Source organism: Cnephaeus nilssonii, assembly GCF_951640355.1.
Source record: "Cnephaeus nilssonii genome assembly, chromosome: Y".
Classification (NCBI taxonomy): domain Eukaryota; kingdom Metazoa; phylum Chordata; class Mammalia; order Chiroptera; family Vespertilionidae; genus Cnephaeus; species Cnephaeus nilssonii.
Genome location: NC_137096.1, coordinates 2,469,562 through 2,488,903, shown reverse-complemented (window position 1 = coordinate 2,488,903; position 19,342 = coordinate 2,469,562). Strand labels below are relative to the sequence as shown.

General features: G+C 41.0%; 1 protein-coding gene across 16 annotated transcripts in view; it reads right to left on the bottom strand.

Moving 5' to 3' along the window:
- Positions 1-19,342, bottom strand: part of LOC307096473 (ubiquitin carboxyl-terminal hydrolase 9X-like) — a 221,341-nt gene that overhangs the window by 49,492 nt on the left and 152,507 nt on the right. For 13 of the 16 annotated variants that reach the window (XM_079766139.1, XM_079766132.1, XM_079766133.1 and 10 more), the window contains 3 exons: positions 3,531-3,639; positions 3,039-3,185; positions 472-618 (listed from right to left, as the gene is read on the bottom strand). In XM_079766139.1, coding sequence (XP_079622265.1) covers positions 472-618; positions 3,039-3,185; positions 3,531-3,639 — 403 coding nt within the window. Of the gene's footprint in view, positions 1-471; positions 619-3,038; positions 3,186-3,530; positions 3,640-19,342 lie in introns of those variants that run through there. The other 3 variants (XR_013813295.1, XM_079766124.1, XM_079766129.1) reach the window with 3 other exon arrangements.

Sequence of the window (19,342 nt, the reverse complement as noted above, 5' to 3'; positions counted from 1 at the left end):
GATGTTTCTAACTCTCTATCCCTCTCCCTTCCTCTCTGTAAAAAATCAATAAAATATATTTCAAAAAAAAAAAAAAAAAGAGGGAGGCATATATTTAAAAAATATTGTAACATTCAGAGATAAGGTTTTTGTACAATAAAGAAAAAAAGTCAAGATAATATCACAAGACAAAATATTATATACAGCTAAATCTAACAAACACTTAAAAGATCACAACCAGTTTAGCTCTGGCCGGGTGGCTCAAGTGGTTGAAGCATCATCCATCCCCTCAAAAAAAGACTTGATTCCAGATCAGGGCATATACTGAGGTTGTGGGTTACAACTGATAGAGGTCTCTCTCTCTCACTAAGATGTTTCTCTCTCTCTCTCCCCCCCACTTAGTTTCTAAGAAATAAATGAAAACATATCCTCACATGAGGACAAAGAAAAAAAAAGATTATAACCAGTTTAGTAACCACATTTACAACTTACTTTAATGAGATTAGCTCCTCCTTTTTCACAACCAATCTGATACTTTTTCTCAGATGTCTGAAAGGCCAGTAACTCTTTCGTTATCCCAAGGTGACCTTCCAAGATAGGCTCTTCTATACCTGTTTCACCTGTGCTTTTAACATTATCCTGCCAAAGACAAAACATTACAAGGCCTAACTTACAGGAAAGAAAGACAAAAGAAGTCAGAACAAAAAAGAGCTGGGGGGAGTGATACCTCAGATATAATTTCCCTAAATCTTACCATTTCTTATTTTATAGAACTCTATCAAACAGTAAATGTGAATAATTTCACTCTAAGCAGACAGATAGTGGCAACATCTTTGCCCCTCAAAACTAGGAATGACCTGGTCCAAAACGTCAATGGTGCCAAAATAGAGAAATCCTATTCTAAAAATACTTTATAAAGCACTAGGAGAATGCTAATCTAAAAGCCAAAAAGCGACACATTTCAGAACTATATTCTCATAGAACTCTGTATAAGTAAAATGTATTAAGTGGATAATATAAATGCTAACTTATTAGACTGTTTTTTCTTTTTTAGCCACCAAAAATTTTGGTTGCCTCCCCTCAAGAAAATTGGGAGCGAGAGAAATTATCAGATTCTTTTGCTTAAAAATAATTTTAAGTATCTTCATTAGCCCTGGCCCTTGTTACTTAGTGGTTAGAGCATTGGCCTGCACCCTGAAGAGCTTGGGTTCCATTCCTGATGAAGAGTATGTACACCTGAGTTGCAGGTTCAATCCCCAATTCTGGTTGGGCCTTCTGTGGGAGGCAACCAATTGATGTGTCTCTCTCACATCGATGTTTCTCTTGCCTATGCTCCCAGTATCTCTAAAAATCAATGGAAAAAATTTCCATGAGTGAGGATTAACAACACAAACAAAAATATCTTCATTAAATGACAGTTTGTAAATGAGGTAAAAAATGCCAAAATTAAGACAATGAAATATCAGTTTATAAAGACATCTGTATATCAGGGCACATGCTCTGGTTTCAGGCTCAGTCCCCTGTGTGGGTGTGCAGGAGGCAACAGATAAGTGATTCTCTCTCATGATTGATGTTTCTCTCTCTCCCTCTCTGTTATCAACAAAACTATCCTATATAATAAAAGCCTAATATGCCAATTGTCCCCTCAGTTGGGTGTTCATTCAACTGAGAGACCGGGAGTTCGACTGCTCGCTATGATGTGCACTGGCAGCAGTGGAGGCGCTGCTAGCCCCAATGGGCCCCAGAAAGAGCGGGACCACGGTGGGATGGTGGAGTAGGTGAGTGGGCGGTGCCAGGCCAAGGTGGGTGTGAGCAGGGGCCCAATCACCCCACCAATCACCCTGCAGACAGTGACCAGCAGTAGCAACAGGAGGTTGGGCTGCTGCCCGGCTCCCAGGTGCTAAGGGAGCCGGGTGGAGTGCCCAGCCCAGATCAATTGCCCCACAGGTGGGATGGTGGAGCAGGTGATGGGGCAGCGCCAGGCCAAGGCAGGGTGCCAGGTGGGGCTGCAGGGCTGCGATGCTGGGGGCGTGAGCTGGGGCCCGATCTCCACAGGCCACCCCGAGGGACCCCACCCATGCACGAATTCGTGCACCAGGCCTCTAGTCCTATATAATAGAAGTCCAATATGCTAAGTGACTGGTTGTCCATTCACCAATCAAAGCGTAATATGCTAATGATATGCTAAGGCTGTTCAACGCTCGCTATGATGTGCACTGACCACCAGGGGGCAGACGCTCCGACTGGTAGGTTAGTTTGCTGCTGGGGTCCGGCTGATTGAGATGGGCTGGTACGCCCTGGAGCCCTCCCGTGGCCCCTCCCTGGTGGCCAAGCTCCCGTGTCCCTCCCCAGCCTCGATCGTGCACAGGGTGGGTGGGGACCCTCAGCCTGGCCTGCGCCCTCTTGCAATCCAGGACCCCTCAGGGGATGTCGGAAAGCCGGTTTTAGTCTGATCCCGCAGGCCAGGCCGAGAAACTCCTCTGGTGCATGAATTTGTGCACCAGGTCTCTCTCTCTCTATATATAACCTACACTAATAAAGGAGAAATAATCAAACTGACTGTACACCCTTGCAACGCCCACCAGCCAATCAGGAGTATGCAAATTAACCCAACAAAGAATGTGGGTTAATTTGCATACGCAGGCACGGAGCAGCCTGGCTCCATGGGACACCGGCTATGTGGGGGTGGAAGGAGCTACAGAGTGACGCTCCAGCCAGAGCGAAGACTGAAGGCTCCGGAGCGAAGACTCCGGCTAAAGCGAAGATGGAAGGCGGTGACCAGAGTGAAGGCCTGGGTCCAGGGTGCTGGAGGAAAACCAGTGCCGTCAGCCAGGGGAAGGAAGGCCTATTGCCCGAATCTTCGTGCAACAGACCTCTAATATTTATATAAAATTCATTGTACAGTCTTTCTACAAATATTGAATTATTAATTCATCAATGGACAGAATATATTTTATTATTCCCATGGGCTTTTAACATAAATTCTCAAAATTATAAATTCTTTTTAAACAAGGCAAATAATTTAACAGTGAAAAAATAAACAATATCATGTAACATACCCTAATATTTTTGAGCCAATCAATTTCATTGTTGAGAAGAAATTCAGCATTGGGTACATTAATATTGCTATTGTAAGCATAATTAAGAAGGTGCTGTAGAAGAGTGAAATAGTCATCTGAATGTTTACTTTTCTCTCTTGCTGTACTCTGAAATATATAATTTATATAGTATGAATTCACAAGTCCATGCTCAGAATTTAATTTTTCTAAAATACAGAGTACCGGTTAATGAAGTGGCAATGCCTTAACATCAATAACATAAAACAATAAGATGTTTGATTTCTTTTTTCCCAAGAATATATATATTTTCCTTAAGTATTTATAAAAAGTAAATTAAAACAAGTCTACAAATAGTATAGAAAATAGTGGGAAAGATTACATTTCTTAAATATGTATTGACCTAATTTTAATAAAAGTTAAAGCTGTAGTTTCCTCAATGTCCTTCATTTTAAGAATGAAGCATACTGATAATTCCATTAAAAAATATCTCACCTCCAAAACAGTAAAGAGCAGAGTAACGAAGAAAAGCAGAGGCCTGTGTCCCATGCAACATCTGGTGCACATTAAAAAAAACTGCTCCTGTGCCAGCTGACGAATAGTTCTGAAATAAAAACATTTCCTATGTGATTTATTATTTTCATTAAATAAAAACATTCCAATATTGTTTTATCTTTAACTGGGAAGATAAATAATAACAGTAAAAATACAAGGTAACCCCATTAGAATTTAACAACATTAAACACAGACAACTTAAGCTATATTTCAGGGAGTTAAACCTGAAATACTAACTGGGTAATACAAATATTACTATGTTAGTTTAATATTTCATTTCTTAGAGTCTTTAATATGTGGTGTAAATCAGGGTGGGACAAAACCATGTAAAGGACAAGTAAACGTGAAAAAACATATCTTTATTTATGTAAGTAAATAAAACACGTATTTATTTAAAACTTCTTTTGGAAATACCCTTACAGAAACAACATTAGATGACATGTAAAGATGTTATAAAAGGTGCCATGTGCCATACATCATTTTTGTCCTCCCACAGAATTGTTTTCAATGAACTATATTATACTACAGGCCCAGTACACAAATTAATGTATGGGTGGGGTCTGGCTGGCCTGCCCCTGCGAGTGGTTAACTGGCTGGGGGAGAGGAGCCGTGAGCTGTTGGCCGGCCCTGCCCCCAATCAGGGTCTGGGGAGCTGAGAGAGGGGTGGCGATTTGCAGGTCTTTCTGTTTGCTTGGCTTTTACATATATAGTAGGGGCCCGATGCACAAAATTCTTGCAAAAGCCTTGGCCCCGGCCCCCTCCCCGCCACTGTCATAGCCAGGGTCCTCTACCTTAGCCCCTACACTGCTGCCGCCACTGCCAGAGGGGCCTCTGCTTCCTCTGCTTCAGTCCCCGCCCACTGCAGCTTTGTCCAGAAGGGCATCCGGTCTAATTAGCATATTATACTTTTACTAGAGGCCCGCTGCACAAAATCATGCACAGGTGGGGTTCCTCTGGGTGGCCTGTAGGGATTGAGCCAAAACCCGCAGTCCAATGCCACCTGCAGCTCCTACCTGCTGCTTCTGCTCATCCTGGCACCAATGTGCCTGCCGTCAGCTTGCGCCCAATCAGTCCCAATTGGGAGAGGCTCGCGCTGCCACAGCAGCAGCACTAGCCAGCCATGAACCCTGCGTCTGGTGCCCTCCCAAGGGGAGAGGCCTGTGAGATCGGGCTCAAACCAGCCCGAGGGGTCCTGGATCACGAGAAGGTGCAAGATAAGCTGAGGGACCCCACTGGTACATGATCGGGCTGGGGAGGGACTGCGGGAGGGCTCCAGGATGTGTCTTGCCTCTCTTGCTCAGTCCCTATCAGTGGGACCTCAGCAGCAAGCTAAGCTACCGGTCGGAGCATCTGCCCTCTGATGGTTAGTGCACAGCATAGCAACTGGTCGACCAGTTGACTGCCCCCTGGTGGTCAGTGCATGTCATAGCAAGCAGTTGAGCAGCCTTAGTATATCATTAGCATACTAGAGGCCTGATGCACAAAGATTCGTGCAAGAATAGGCCTTCCTTCCCCTGATCCTCCGGCACCCAGGATCCGGGCCTTCCCTCTGGCTGCTGCCTCCCGCCTTCTCTCCAGCTGCCCCCCAACCTGCCTTCAATCCGGGCTGGCTGTCACTACCTTTGTCACATTAATTTGCATATTCCCTCCTTATTGGCTGTGGGCACCACCATCTTTGTCGAGAAGTGATGGTCAATTTGCATATTCTGTCTTTATTAGCTGGGATTATGCTTTGGTTGTTTTGCTGTTTGGCCTATTACTCTTTTATTATATAGGATTATTATAGAATTCAGTGGTTCTGAAAATATAGTTCTCAAAACCAGCAGCATTACCTGGGAATGTGGGAATTTTTTAGAAATACAAGTTCTTGGCTCCGTTCTATAGTTACTGATTAAGGAACTCAGGGAGAGAGGCCCAGCAATCTATCTATAATAATAAAAGCAAATATGCTAATTAGACTGGATGCCCTTCCAGATGACCTTCTGGATGAAGCAGGGTCTGCGAGGGAAGCCCAGGTTCTGGGTGCCAGAGTGAAGGTGCTGCCGGCAGCTGGGGGGAAGGAAGGCCTACTCTTGCACAAATTTTGTGCATCAGGCCTCTAGTATTTAAATAAGTAATCCCAGTAATTTTTATATATACCAAGGTATTTGAGAAGTTTTGGAAAAATCAGTCCCTAATCTTTGTAACAGAAACTTAATCTGATTATATTTATCTATATTTTTTAAAAATGTAGTATAATGTATTGATTTCTCTAGATTACCTGGAATTGAACCTTGAACAATACAGGTTTGAAATGCACAGGTGTACTTACTAGTATATGCAGATATTTTTTCAATACATATCCACAGAATTGTAAATGTATTTACATAACATTTTCTTTTCTCTAGTTTACTTTGTTTTGAGAATACAGTATATATAGTACATAGGCAAAAGTATGTTCACAGTTGTTCTTATTGAAAATAATACATTAATAAATAATATAAGAATAAACTACAAATCTACTTTTGCCTGTATATATATATATCTGAGAAATGATGTATTAATTGACTGTTTAAATTATTATTATTTAAAAAATATTTTCAAAAGTGATTTCAGAGAGGAGGGGAGAGAGAGACAGAACCATCAATGATGAGAGACAATCATCGATCGGCTGCCTCCTGCACGCCCCCTACTGGGTATTGAGCCCACAACCCAGACATGTGCCCCCGACAGGAATCAAACATGGACCCTTCAATCCACAGGCCAATGCTCTATCCACTGAGCCAAACCAACCAGGGCTAAATCATTATTAAGGTAACATCCAATAACGGTTTAATGTCCAAAATTTATAGGGAATTCATACAACTTAATAAAAAGATAAAAAATCCAATTAAGGAGGAGAAAAGATGGCGACCGGCAGGAAGGTAGGGAGAGAGAGAGAGTGTGAGTGAGGAACCCATAGAGGAGAGTGTAGACGTGTGTGGTGTGTGTGTGTGTATGAGCTAGGGTCAGTTAGATTCTGCAGGTCTTCCAAGGGGCTCCCTAACCAGGCAGTCCTAGACGGCGGAGCCCCGTGCACAAAGCGGACACTTCTCGGCGGCTGGTGCGGACGCGGAGACCACGCCATCTTGAGAAACAGAGCTGCCTGAGACTTGGATCCTGGCTTCTGACACAAACCAGGACCCTGCAGCCACTGGGGACAGAGAACTGCTTTCACAGCTTCAGACCAACAAACAACAAGAATCCAGACTTCCCCGCAGATTTCCGTGAGTCAAAGAGCCTATCCCCCTCCCCGCAGGCGCGCGGATAGCGCCATAGTAACTGATAGACCCGCCCCTCGCCCAAGCTGCCGAGCTTTGCGCAGGGACGCGGTCCGCATTAGGGAATTTGGTGCGTGCGGGACAGAAGCAGCTCCCCGTCAGGGAAATTTGTCAGTGCGCACAGAGGGCTCCCCTTCGGGGAATTTGGGGGAATTTGGCTCGCGGGTTACAGCTCCCCCTTCGAGGAATATTAGAGCGTGCACAGAGGGGCTTCCCTTTGGGGAATTTGGTGCGCAGGACGGACTCCGCCCCCCTTCCGGGACTCTGGGAGAGTGCACGGAGCCAGCTCACCTTCAGGATTTTAAGAATGTGCGCTCTAGCCGGCTTGGCTTAGTAGAGAGAGCACACACAGGACGCAGCTCCACTTCAGGGAATTTGGCACGCCGGACACAGCTGCCTGGGATCCCTGACTCACAGCGCATTCACACTAAGAGCCAGCGACCCCAATTGTTGGTGCATGCACACACAGGGACCCTGATTCTCAACGAGAAACTGAACATGGCAACAGAGACTTTGACACTCGAGTCTTGGTGCAGACACAGGGAAACTCTGACTCCTGGCACATGCTAAGGATCTCATTTTCGGCACATACCAACAGTGTGGTGCAGACAGGGCCCCTGATTCTAAGTGTGCACACGAGACCACATGGAACACTGGGGACACTGACCCTGGGCAAGTCTGGTTCCCGCCAACCAAAGGCAGCCACACATCCTAGTGTCAGAGCACTTCAGTGAAACTCGGGTGGAGCGAAGTCTCCACAGCACACGGACCAGGTCCACGCAAACGGAAGCTTGAGCTTTCTGGTAATAGCCAGAATGGGGAAACGAAATAACTCACAGAGGAAAGAAAATGTGGAGTCGCCAAGAAAGGAAATTAGTGAAAATGAAGCTTGCAACATGACCGAAAAGGAGTTCAGAGTAATGGTCGTGGAATTTATACATCGGATGGATGAGAAAATCAACAACTTATGCAAGAATCAGGAAGAAATGAAAAGTGATATAGCTACAATCAAAAACACCATGGAAAGTTTCAACAGTAGACTACAAGAAGCAGAGGACCGAATTAGTGAGTTAGACGATCAGGTACAGAAACAAGCTCAATCTGAACAGCAATTGGAGAAAAAAATTAAAAAGCAGGAGGAAAGCCTAAGGGAGCTCCGGGACAACATGAAACGAAGTAACATGCGTATAATAGGGCTGCCAGAAGGACAAGAAGAGCAGCAGGGATTAGAAAATCTATTTGAAGAAATAATGACAGAAAACTTCCCGGATATGGGAAAGATAAAAGTTACGCAAGTACAGAGAGTCCCAAGCAGGATCAACCCCAAAAGACCCACACCAAGACATGTCATAATTTCAATGGCAAATATAAATGATAGAGAATCCTAAAGGCGGCAAGAGAGAGACAGAGAGTTACCTACAAAGGAACACCCATCAGATTGTCAAATGATTACTCAACAGAAACACAACAAGCTAGAAGTGAATGGAAGGAGGTATACAAAGTGTTGCAAAGCAAAGGACTGAATCCAAGAATACTATATCCAGCAAGACTATCAATCAAAATTGAAGGGGAAATCAGGAGCTTTGCAGACAAAAAAAGGCTCAGGGAGTTTATCACCACCAAACCAGCAATGCAAGAATTGCTAAAGGGAATACTGTAAAAAGAAGAAATAAACAGGTAAGAAGGAATACAGACACAAAAATAGATATGACTACAAAGAAATACCTTTCAGTAATAACTTTAAATGTAAACGGACTAAATGCTCCAATCAAAAGACATCGAGTAGCTGAATGGATAAAAAAACACGACCCATATATATGCTGTCTACAAGAGACCCACCTCAGAACAAGAGACTCACACAGATTGAAAGTGAAGGGATGGAAAAATATCTTTCAGGCAAATGGAAATGAAAAAAAAAGCTGGGGTAGCAATACTTATATCTGACAAAATAGACCTCAAAGTAAATGCCATAACAAGAGATAAGGAAGGCCACTTCATAATACTAAAAGGAGAAATCCAACAAGAAGAAATAATTCTGGTAAACATATACGCTCCCAATATAGGAGCACCCAAATACATAAAAAAAAAACTCCTGGAGGATATCAGGGAGAGATTAATAGCAATACAATCATAGTAGGAGACTTTAATACCCCACTATCACCACTGGACAAATCCTCTAAACAAAAAATCAGCAAAGAAACAGCAATCCTAAATGACTCACTAGACCAGATGGAATTAATTGTCATCTTCAGAACATTTCACCCCAAAGCCACAGAATATACATTCTTCTCAAGTGCACATGGGTCATTTTCAAAGATAGACCATATGCTGGGTCACAGGCAAGTCTCTTCAAATTCAAGAAGATAGAAATTATATCAAGCATCTTCTCAGATCACAGTGGCATAAAACTGGAAATCAATTACAATAAATACAATCCAAAGAAATCAAACACATGGCGACTAAACAGCATGATATTAAACAAGGACTGGGTCACCAGAGAGATCAAGGAAGAAATAAAAAACATCATGGCAACAAATGACAATGAAAACACAACAATCCAAAATCTATGGGACACAGCGAAAGCAGTCTTGAGAGGGAAGTTCATAGCTCTACAAGCCTATTGCAAAAAACAAGAAACAATGGTAATAAATTACTTAACCCTACAACTCAAAGAGCTAGAAAAAGAGCAGCAAGAAAAGCCCAGTGTAACCAGAAGGAAGGAAATAACAAAGATCAGAGCGGAGATAAATGACATAGAGACCAAACAAACAATACATAAGATCAACAAAACCAAGAGCTGGTTCTTTGAAAGGATAAACAAGATTGATGGACCTCTAGCCAGGCTCACCAAGAAGCAAAGAGAGAGGACCCAAATAAACAAAATCAGAAATGAAAGAGGTGAAATAACAACAGACCCCGCTGAGATACAAAGGACTGTTACAAAATACTATGAACAACTCTATTCCAACAAACTGGACAACCTGGAGGAAATGGACATATTCCTAGAAAAATATAACCTTCCAAAAATCAATCAAGAAGAATATAAACAGCTCAACAGGCCAATAACTATGGACGAAATTGAAGCAGTCATCAAAAAGCTTCCAGCAAACAAAAGCCCGGGGCCTGATGGCTTCACAGGAGAGTTTTACCAAACATTCAAGGAAGAACTAAAACCTATCCTCCTCAGACTATTCCAAAAAATTCAAGTGGAAGGAACACTTCCAAGCTGCTTCTATGAAGCCAGCATCACCCTAATACCAAAACCAGATAAAGACAACACAATGAAAGAGAATTACAGACCAATATCCCTCATGAACTTAGATGCCAAAATCCTCAACAAAATTCTAGCAAATCGGCTCCAGCAGTACATCAGAAAGATCATACACCATGACCAAGTAGGATTTATCCCAGGAATGCAAGGATGGTACAATATCCGCAAATCAATTAACGTGATACATCACATAAACAAATTGAAAGATAAAAATCACATAGTCATATCAATTGATGCAGAAAAAGCATTTGACAAAATCCAACACCCTTTCTTGATAAAAACGCTCAACAAGGTGGGAATAGAAGGCTCATACCTCAACATAATAAAAGCTATATATGATAAACCCACAGCAAACATCATACTCAATGGGCAAAAACTAAAACCATTTCCCCTAAGAACAGGAAAAAGACAGGGATGCCCACTCTCACCACTCCTGTTTGACATAGTACTGGAAGTATTAGCCATTGCAATTAGACAAGAAGAAGAAATAAAAGGCATCCAAATTGGAAAAGAACAAGTAAAGCTGTCTTTATTTGCAGACGACATGATATTGTACATAAAAAATCCGAAAGACTCCGTCAAAAAACTAATAGACTTAATAAATGAATTCGGCAATGTAGCAGGATACAAAATTAACGCCAAGAAATCTATGGCCTTTCTATACACCAATAGTGAACTTACAGACAGAGAGACTAAAAAGGCAATCCCATTTACCATCGCACCAAAAAAATTAAGATACCTAGGAATAAACTTATCTAAGGAGGTAAAAGACCTATACACGGAAAACTACAGGACACTGAAAAAAGAGATAGAGGAAGACGTAAACAGATGGAAGAACATACCATGTTCATGGATTGGTAGAATCAACATAATTAAAATGTCCATACTACCCAAAGCAATCTATAGATTCAATGCGCTCCCCATTAAAATACCAACGGCATATTTCACAGACCTTGAAAGAACTCTCCAAAAATTCATCTGGAATAAAAAAAGACCCCGAAGAGCCACAGCAATCCTGAGAAAGAATAATAAAGTAGAAGGGATCTCAATACCAGATTTCAAGCTGTAATACAAAGCCACTGTTCTCAAAACAGCCTGGTACTGGCACAAGAACAGACATATAGATCAATGGAACAGAATAGAGAATCCAGATATTGACCCAAACCACTATGCTCAATTAATATTTGACAAAGGAGGCATGAACATACAACGGAGTCAAGACAGTCTCTTCAATAAATGGTGTTGGGAAAATTGGACAGATACCTGCAAAAAAATGAAGCTTGATCACCAACTTACGCCATACACTAAAATAAACTCAAAATGGATACAGGACTTAAACATAAGACGGGAAACCATAAAAATACTAGAGCAATCCACAGGCAGCAAAATCTCAGACATATGCCAAAAGAAATTCTTCAATGACACTGCCCCTAGGGCAATGGAAGCTAAAGAGAAAATTAACAAATGGGACTACATCAAAATAAAAAGCTTTTTCACAGCAAAAGAAACCATCAACAAAACAACAAGAATGTCCACTGCATGGGAGAAGATATTTGCAAATGGCATCACTGATAAAGGTTTAATCTCCAACATCTACAGGCAGCTTATACAACTTAATAAAAGGAAGATAAATGATCCAATAAAAAAAAATGGGCAACAGACCTAAATAGAATCTTTTCAAAAGAAGACAGAAGGAAGGCCAAGAGACACATGAAAACATGCTCAACGTCACTAATTATCCGAGAGATAAAAATCAAAACAACAATGCGGTACCATCTCACACCTGTCAGAATTGCTATCATCAACAAATCAACAAACGACAAGTGTTGGCGAGGATGCGGAGAAAAAGGAACCCTCGTGTACTGCTGGTGGTAATGCAGACTGGTGCAGCCACTGTGGAGAACAGTTTGGAGTTTCCTCAAAAAACTGAAAATGGAACTCCCATTTGCCCCAGTAATCCCACTCCTGGGAATATATCCGAAGAAACTAGAAACACCAGTCAGAAAGGATATATGCACCCCTATGTTCATAGCAGCACAATTCACCATAGCTAAGATTTGGAAACAGCCTAGGTGCCCGTCAGCAGATGACTGGATCAGAAAACTGTGGTACATCTACACAATGGAATACTATGCTGCCATAAAAAAGAAGGAATTCTCATCATTTGCAGCAACCTGGATGGAATTGGAGAACATTATGTTAAGTGAAATAAGTCAGTCAATGAAAGAAAAATACCACATGATCTCACTCATTTATGGATAATAAAGAACATTATAAACTTGAACAAAAAGATAGATACAGAGACAGTAAAGCATCAAACAGACTGTCAAATTACTGGGGGAAGGTTAGGGAGAGGTGGGGGAGATAAGAGATCAATCAAAGGACTTGTATGCATGCATATAAGCATAACCAATGGATGCAAAACTCTGGGGGGTGAGGGCATATATGGGAGTGGGGTGGGGGGGCAATGGTAAGATATGTACACATATAATAGCTTAATAAAAAAATAGAAAAATAATTAAAAATAAATAAATAAAAAATAAAATAAAATAAAAAACCAAGAGGTGTGCCCTAAAAAAAAAAAAAAAATCTAATTAAAAAATGGGCAAAGGAGCTAAATGGACACTTTTCAAAAGAGGATATACAGAAGGCCTAGAGACATATGAAAACATGCTCTAAGTCACTAACCATCTGAGAGATGCAAATCAAAAGGACAGTGCGTTACCATCTCACACTGGTCAGAATGGCTATCATCAAAAAATCAACGAACAACAAGTGCTGGTGAGGATGTGGAGAAAAAGGAACCCTCGTGCATTGCTGGTGGGAATGCAGACTGGTGTAGCCACTGTGGACAACAGTATGGAGTTTCCTCAAAAAATTAAAAATGGACCATTTGACCCAGTAATCCCACTTCTGGGAATATATCCCAAGAAACCCGAAACACCAATCAAAAAGGATATATGCAACCCTACGTTCATAGCAGCACAATTTACAATAACTAAGATTTGGAAACAGCCTAAGTGCCCATCAGCAGATGAATGGATTAAAAAACTGTGGTACATCTACACAATGGAATACTATCCTATATAATAAAAGCCTAATATGCTAAGTGTCCAGTTGTCTGTTCAACCAATCAAAGCATAATATGCTAATGATATGCTACGGCCACTCAACTGCTCACTATGATATACAGTGACCACCAGGGGGCAGATGCTCAATGCAGGAGCCAGGCTCATGGCTGGAGAGCACAGCGGCGGTGGCAGGCCTAAGCTGTCAGTTGGACATCCCCTGAGGTTTCCCGGACTGCGAAAGGACACAGGCCAGGCTGAGGGACTCCCCCTCTCCCCTCAGTGTATAAATTTTATGCACCGGGCCTCTAGTGCTGCTATAAAAAAGAAGGAACTCTTACCATTTGCAATAGCATGGATGGACGTGGAGAGCATTATGCTGAGCAAAATAAGCCAGCCAGAGAAAGATAAATATCACATTATTTCATTCATTTGTGGAATATAATAAATAACATACCAGTAAATTGATGAACTAAAATAGATCCAGATATACAGAAGCATCAAACAGATTGTCAAACCTCAGAGAGAAGGCAGGGGAGGGTAAGAGATCAACCAAAGGACTTGTATGCATGCATATAAACATAATCAATGGACACAGACAGTAGTGGGGTGGTGAGGGCAGGTGTTGGGGGGTGGGAGTGGCCAGGGGGAGATCAATGGGGGAAAAGGAGACATATGTAATACTTTAAACATTAAAGGATTTAAATTAAAGAAATATTACTAAGGTCTATGATCAACAATAGGATATTAGTAGTTAACTTTTAGGGAGAGTCAAAAGTTATACACAGATTTTTAAAAACCTCACCCCAGAATACGTTTAGTGATTTTTCGAGAGAGAGACAGAAGAGAGAAACAACAATGTAAGAGAAAAACATTGATTGCTTCCTGCCTGTAAGTGCCCTGACCAGGGATCGAACCGGTGACCTTCTGGTGTATGGCATGACACTTCAAAAAACTGAGCAACCAGCCAGGGCCTATTCACAGATGTTTGACTGTGGGAGGGGGAGAAGGGCACATAGCACTCCTGACTCCAGGCTGGTCAAGGTCAATTGCAATTAGTTTATTGCTATGACACTGGATCGTTTCAACATAAGATTTGCTCAGTAACTGTTTAACACAAGTTGTACACAAGCTAGGGGTCTGTATCTCCTATTAAAAATGAGAAATGAGACCTAGCTGGTTTGGCTCAGTGGATTGAGTGTTGGCCTGCAGACTGAAGGGTTCTGGGTTCAGTTTGGGTCAAGGGCACATGCCCGAATTGTGGGCATGATCCCCAGTAGGGGGCGTGCAGGAGGTAGCCGATCCATGATTCTCTTGTCATCATTGATGTTTCTCTCTCTCCCCCCCCCCCCCCCCCCCCGTTCCCTTCTTTCTGAAACCAATGAAAAAATATTTTTTTGAAAAAGAGAGAAATGAAAAGTTCTCACAAATTTAGGAAAAAAACAGATTGTTCTGTAGTCATGATAAAATAAAGCCAGCAACATTGGCTTAAATTTGTAACGGACAACTATCTCAGTGAAAAGCTTTTGCAACCAACCCAAACAGTGCTAGCCCTCTTTTGCAAAATCAATTAATCCGGAAGAGACTTCAAAAAACACACTAACAATAAGCAGTTACACCTGACTAACCTGAATCTGTATATAATTTCAATTGACTTGTGCAAATCTTCCAAGGCAATGCCCCAAACTTGCTTGCTCAACTAATGTGGCTATTTCAGATACTGAATAGCGATTTCACTAATGTTTGTCAAAAGCAAGCTCTTTCAGGCTTTGAGAGAGTCTCCAGGACCAAGAATTAGAGGGCCAAAGACATATTAGGTGCTAAAATATGCCAGGGTAAACATTATAGTTCCATTTTGTTGTGAATAAGTACCATGTTTCTGCTTATTTGCTAGCTGCTAAATCTTTAAAACAAATTTGTAGTTGAAATATAAAGAATTTTAAGTTTTTTGCATTAAGCCTGTCCCCCCCCCCCTTTTTTTTTAATAGAAAATGTGGAAATTTATTGAAGAACAAGTACATATTCCCATGAAGAAAAAGACTACCATAGCATAGACTCCCATGTGGGGAAGGGGAAAGAGTCCCTCATTAAATATGCTTTTGACTTCATCTTAACTTTTCCTCTTTTAATTTTATTCCAATAAAATGTGCTGCTGTATTTTCATTTTCTTATTGTCTTGCATTAATTTTATTGTGTATATACTTGTTTTTTATCCTTTTGAAACAAGACAAAGAATAAGTATAGCAAACCCATCATAGACACTTTCTAACTTTCAAATATTTTTCTCAAATGGTAGAAATTATTTGGCTGCTAATCCTACTAAACTCAGAGCAAAAATTCTGACAACTTTTCTTTGGACTACTTATAAAAAATTTCATTAGGAACTTTTGAGTCATAGGATAAATTTTATACAAGGAGAAACAAAATTAAAGTTAACGATATAATGGGATATAAATAACTATAAATGGCTTCTATTCAGTCTGGTTAGTTATTCAAAAGTCAAGAATCCAGTTCTGCTTCTGTCCCTTCATCATCCTAGAAATAGAAGCTGACTGAGGTCTCATTCAATTTTATTAATATTCCACAAAAGTATAAACAAGTAACAAAGGAGGAACAAAAGAAGAAGAAATAATAATGAGGCAGGATAGTAAGATGCTTGGAAAATTCAGTCTCAGGAAGCATCAGTGACTGGGTTGGGGGTGGGGCCATCTGTCCCACTGTCCTAGGAACCTGACTAGTACTTCCCCCTAATAGAAACTACTTCCAATTTCCAGCAGATCCCACTGGACTTGCATACGAGGATGTCTCACCAGTTGAGGACAGAGAAATATTTTGACACACTTTTAGAGGACTACCTCTGGGACAGGAAAATACATCTACCATTTTCATTGAAATCTGAACAGTACCTCCTGCCCAGGGAGACCCAGAGGCCTTATACTCCTGCCAAAAGACATTTTAGGAACAACCTTTTTAGAAATAAAGACTGACAACTGGCGGCAGGAGGAAGCAGGGGCAGACAGAGCCCTGGAACCTAGGGAAGTTTGCTGACCCCTCCCAGGGCCCTAAAGTAGTTTGAACCCTCTTGCACACAGCTAAGTCCTGTGGAGACAGACACAAACTGAATTGCTTGAAGCTTTTAACAGGTTGCTGAGAACCAACTGTGGATAGCTTATGACAGTGACTAGCACCTACTAGGTGTACCAGTTAATAATGTGGATTTTTTTCAATAGGTGGAGTTACACATGTTTATATACTGTATATGTGATTTGATATGTATGCTATTTTGTTGTATTGACAGTATGCTTCAAAACTTCATGTCAAATTTTCTGAAGGTGTTAACATCATAGACATTTTTACGCTTAAAAATGTCGAATTTCGTACCAAAAAAAAGCATTTGCGGGAAGTTTTAATTCATTACTTTATTTAGAAGAAAAGTGCTGCTGAAAGTTACCGTACTTTGGGGAGCTTATGGTGAACACGCTCCATCTCAAGACACTTGTGAATGCTGGTTTAAACGTTTTAAAAGTGATGCTTTGATGTGAAAGACAAACAATGTCCAGGTCAACCAAAAAAATTTGAAGACCAATAATTACAAGCATAATTGGATGAAGATGCGTGTCAAACTCAAAAACAACTTGCAGAAATTATAGTGTTTTCTTTGATTACAAAATCCGAATTATTAACCGGTACTTAATAAGTACCACCTGAGAGGCCCAGAAATGGCAGATGAAAGAGTCAGCCTGTTTTTATCAGAAGAGCATGATACAAAGGGAACTTCCAGGATGTACTAAACTGTGCTGAGATGAATGCCACTTCACTTTCTTACCTCTTTTTTTCTTTTGTATTATCTTTATTATTACTATTATTATTTTCTTTTTTTTTCACCTATTTTCCTTTTTTTTACTCTATTTTTTCTTCTTTCTCCTGCTCACTTGTTCCTTTTCTTATTTTTTGTCCTTCTTCTTTCCCCTTTAAATAATTTTCTTTTCTTATTCAATTTTCCTTTTCCTATTCTTCATTCTTGTTTTTATTCCCATTCCATCCATTCATATTGCAATTTCTTCCCCCTCCTTATAGTATTTTTCTTTTCTTTTTCTTGTTCTCTTTACTTTTTCCTATTTCTCTTTTATTCTGTAGCTGTTTTGTTCTTGTTGTAGGGGTATTTTGTATGTTTTTGTTTTGTTTTCTTCTGTCAGTACCTACATAACAACTTGCACAACGTGGTCGCAGGAAAGCCTCATAGTCAGACAGCATGAGAGGAGATCCAACTCACAAAGGGGACAACAATCATGACCTAATTACAACAGGAGAGCCCAAATAACCTACACAAAGGACATTCCTAGAGCACCCAGCTCATAAGATCAAAGAGACTGCACTACTGGGTCCCGCAGAACACTTATTACCTAAGGCCACCCCGTGAACACTGAGAGATATAACAGGTCTATCTAATACACAGAAACAAAAACAAATACACAGCTAAAATGGGCAGACAAAGAAAAACCCCCAAATGAAAGAAAAGGAGGAAACTCCAGAAAAAGAGCTAACAAAAATGGAGAAAAGCAATTTAGATCTAGAGTTCAAAGTAATAGTCATAAGAGATGCTCACAGAACTTAAAATTACAAGGAACTTAGTGTGAACTACAACAGCATGAAAAGATACTCAACAGCACTATTCATTAGGAAATAAAACTCAAAACCACGATATAGCTACTTGATACTCATTAGAATAGCTGTTATTTAAAAAACAAAACAGACAATAACAAGTATGGGAGGCATGGGGAAATTAAAATCTTTCTACATTATTGGTGAACTATAAAATTGTGAAGTCACTATGTAACTCAGTTTGTTGAGTCCTTATAACATTAAACAGAGAATTACCAGGAGATTTAGCATATTCATGTCAAGGTATTATACCTAAGAGAACTGAGAATGGGGACTCAAATATCTGTGTTCATAGCAAAAATCAAAATAGCACTAATCACAATAGTCCAAAGTGATTTGGAGTTTTCTATCAACCAATAAATGCATAAATAAAAATGTGATATATACATACAATGGAATATTATCCAGCCTTAAAAATGAGAGTCCTGAAACATGATACAACATGCATGGAACTTGAGAATATTATACTAAGTGAAATCACCCAAGATATAAATACTCAAAACTAATCTATGTATATAAAAGCCTAAGCAACCATTATGACGGGTCGACTGAATGGCCAGTCAACTGGTCGCTATGATGTGCACTGACCACCAGGGGGCAGGTGCTAAAGCAGGAGCTTCCCCCTGGCGGTCAGTGTGCTCCCACAGTCAACCTCCCTTGGTCCCTCCCCCCATCCAGCCAGCCCCAATTAGCCCCAATTGAGACTGGGCAAGACTTTCCCCATTGGCCCCTATCACCAGCCAGGCCGAGGGACCCCACCCGTGCATGAATTCATGCATCGGGCCTCTAGTCCTATATAATAAAAGCCTAATATGCTAAGTGCCTGGTCGTTCGTTCAATCAATCAAAGCATAATTTGCTAATGATATGCTAAGGCCATTCAACTGCTCACTATGACATGCACTGACCACCAGGGGGCAGATGCTCTGACCGGTAGGTTAGCTTGCTGCTGGAGTCCAGCCGATCGGGACTGAGTGAGACTGGCCGGACATGCCTTGGGCCCCTCTCCAGCTGGCCAACCTCCTACATCCCTCCCTGGCCCCAATTGTGCACCAGTGGAATTGCACCCTTTCACAATCCAGGACCTCTCCGGGAATGTCAAAGAGCTGGTTTCAGCCCGATCCTGCCGAGGGACCCCACTGGTGCATGCATTTGTGCACTGGGCCTCTAGTATTGTATAATTCTATTTATATGTAGTACTGAGAAAAGGCAAATTCATAGATACAGAATATAAAGATTAGAGATAACCAAGGGCTAGGAGGCTTGGGAATTGAGAATTAGTGCTTAACTGACAACACAACATTGTAAATGTTCTTAAGGCCACTGAATTGTCCACTTAAAAGTTGTTAAAATATCAAACGTTTTCTTATAATCAAACTTTATCCTCGGTTTTGCTTCCTATAATTTCATTTACCACTGTCAACCACAGTCTATTAATAAGTAAAATTTCCAG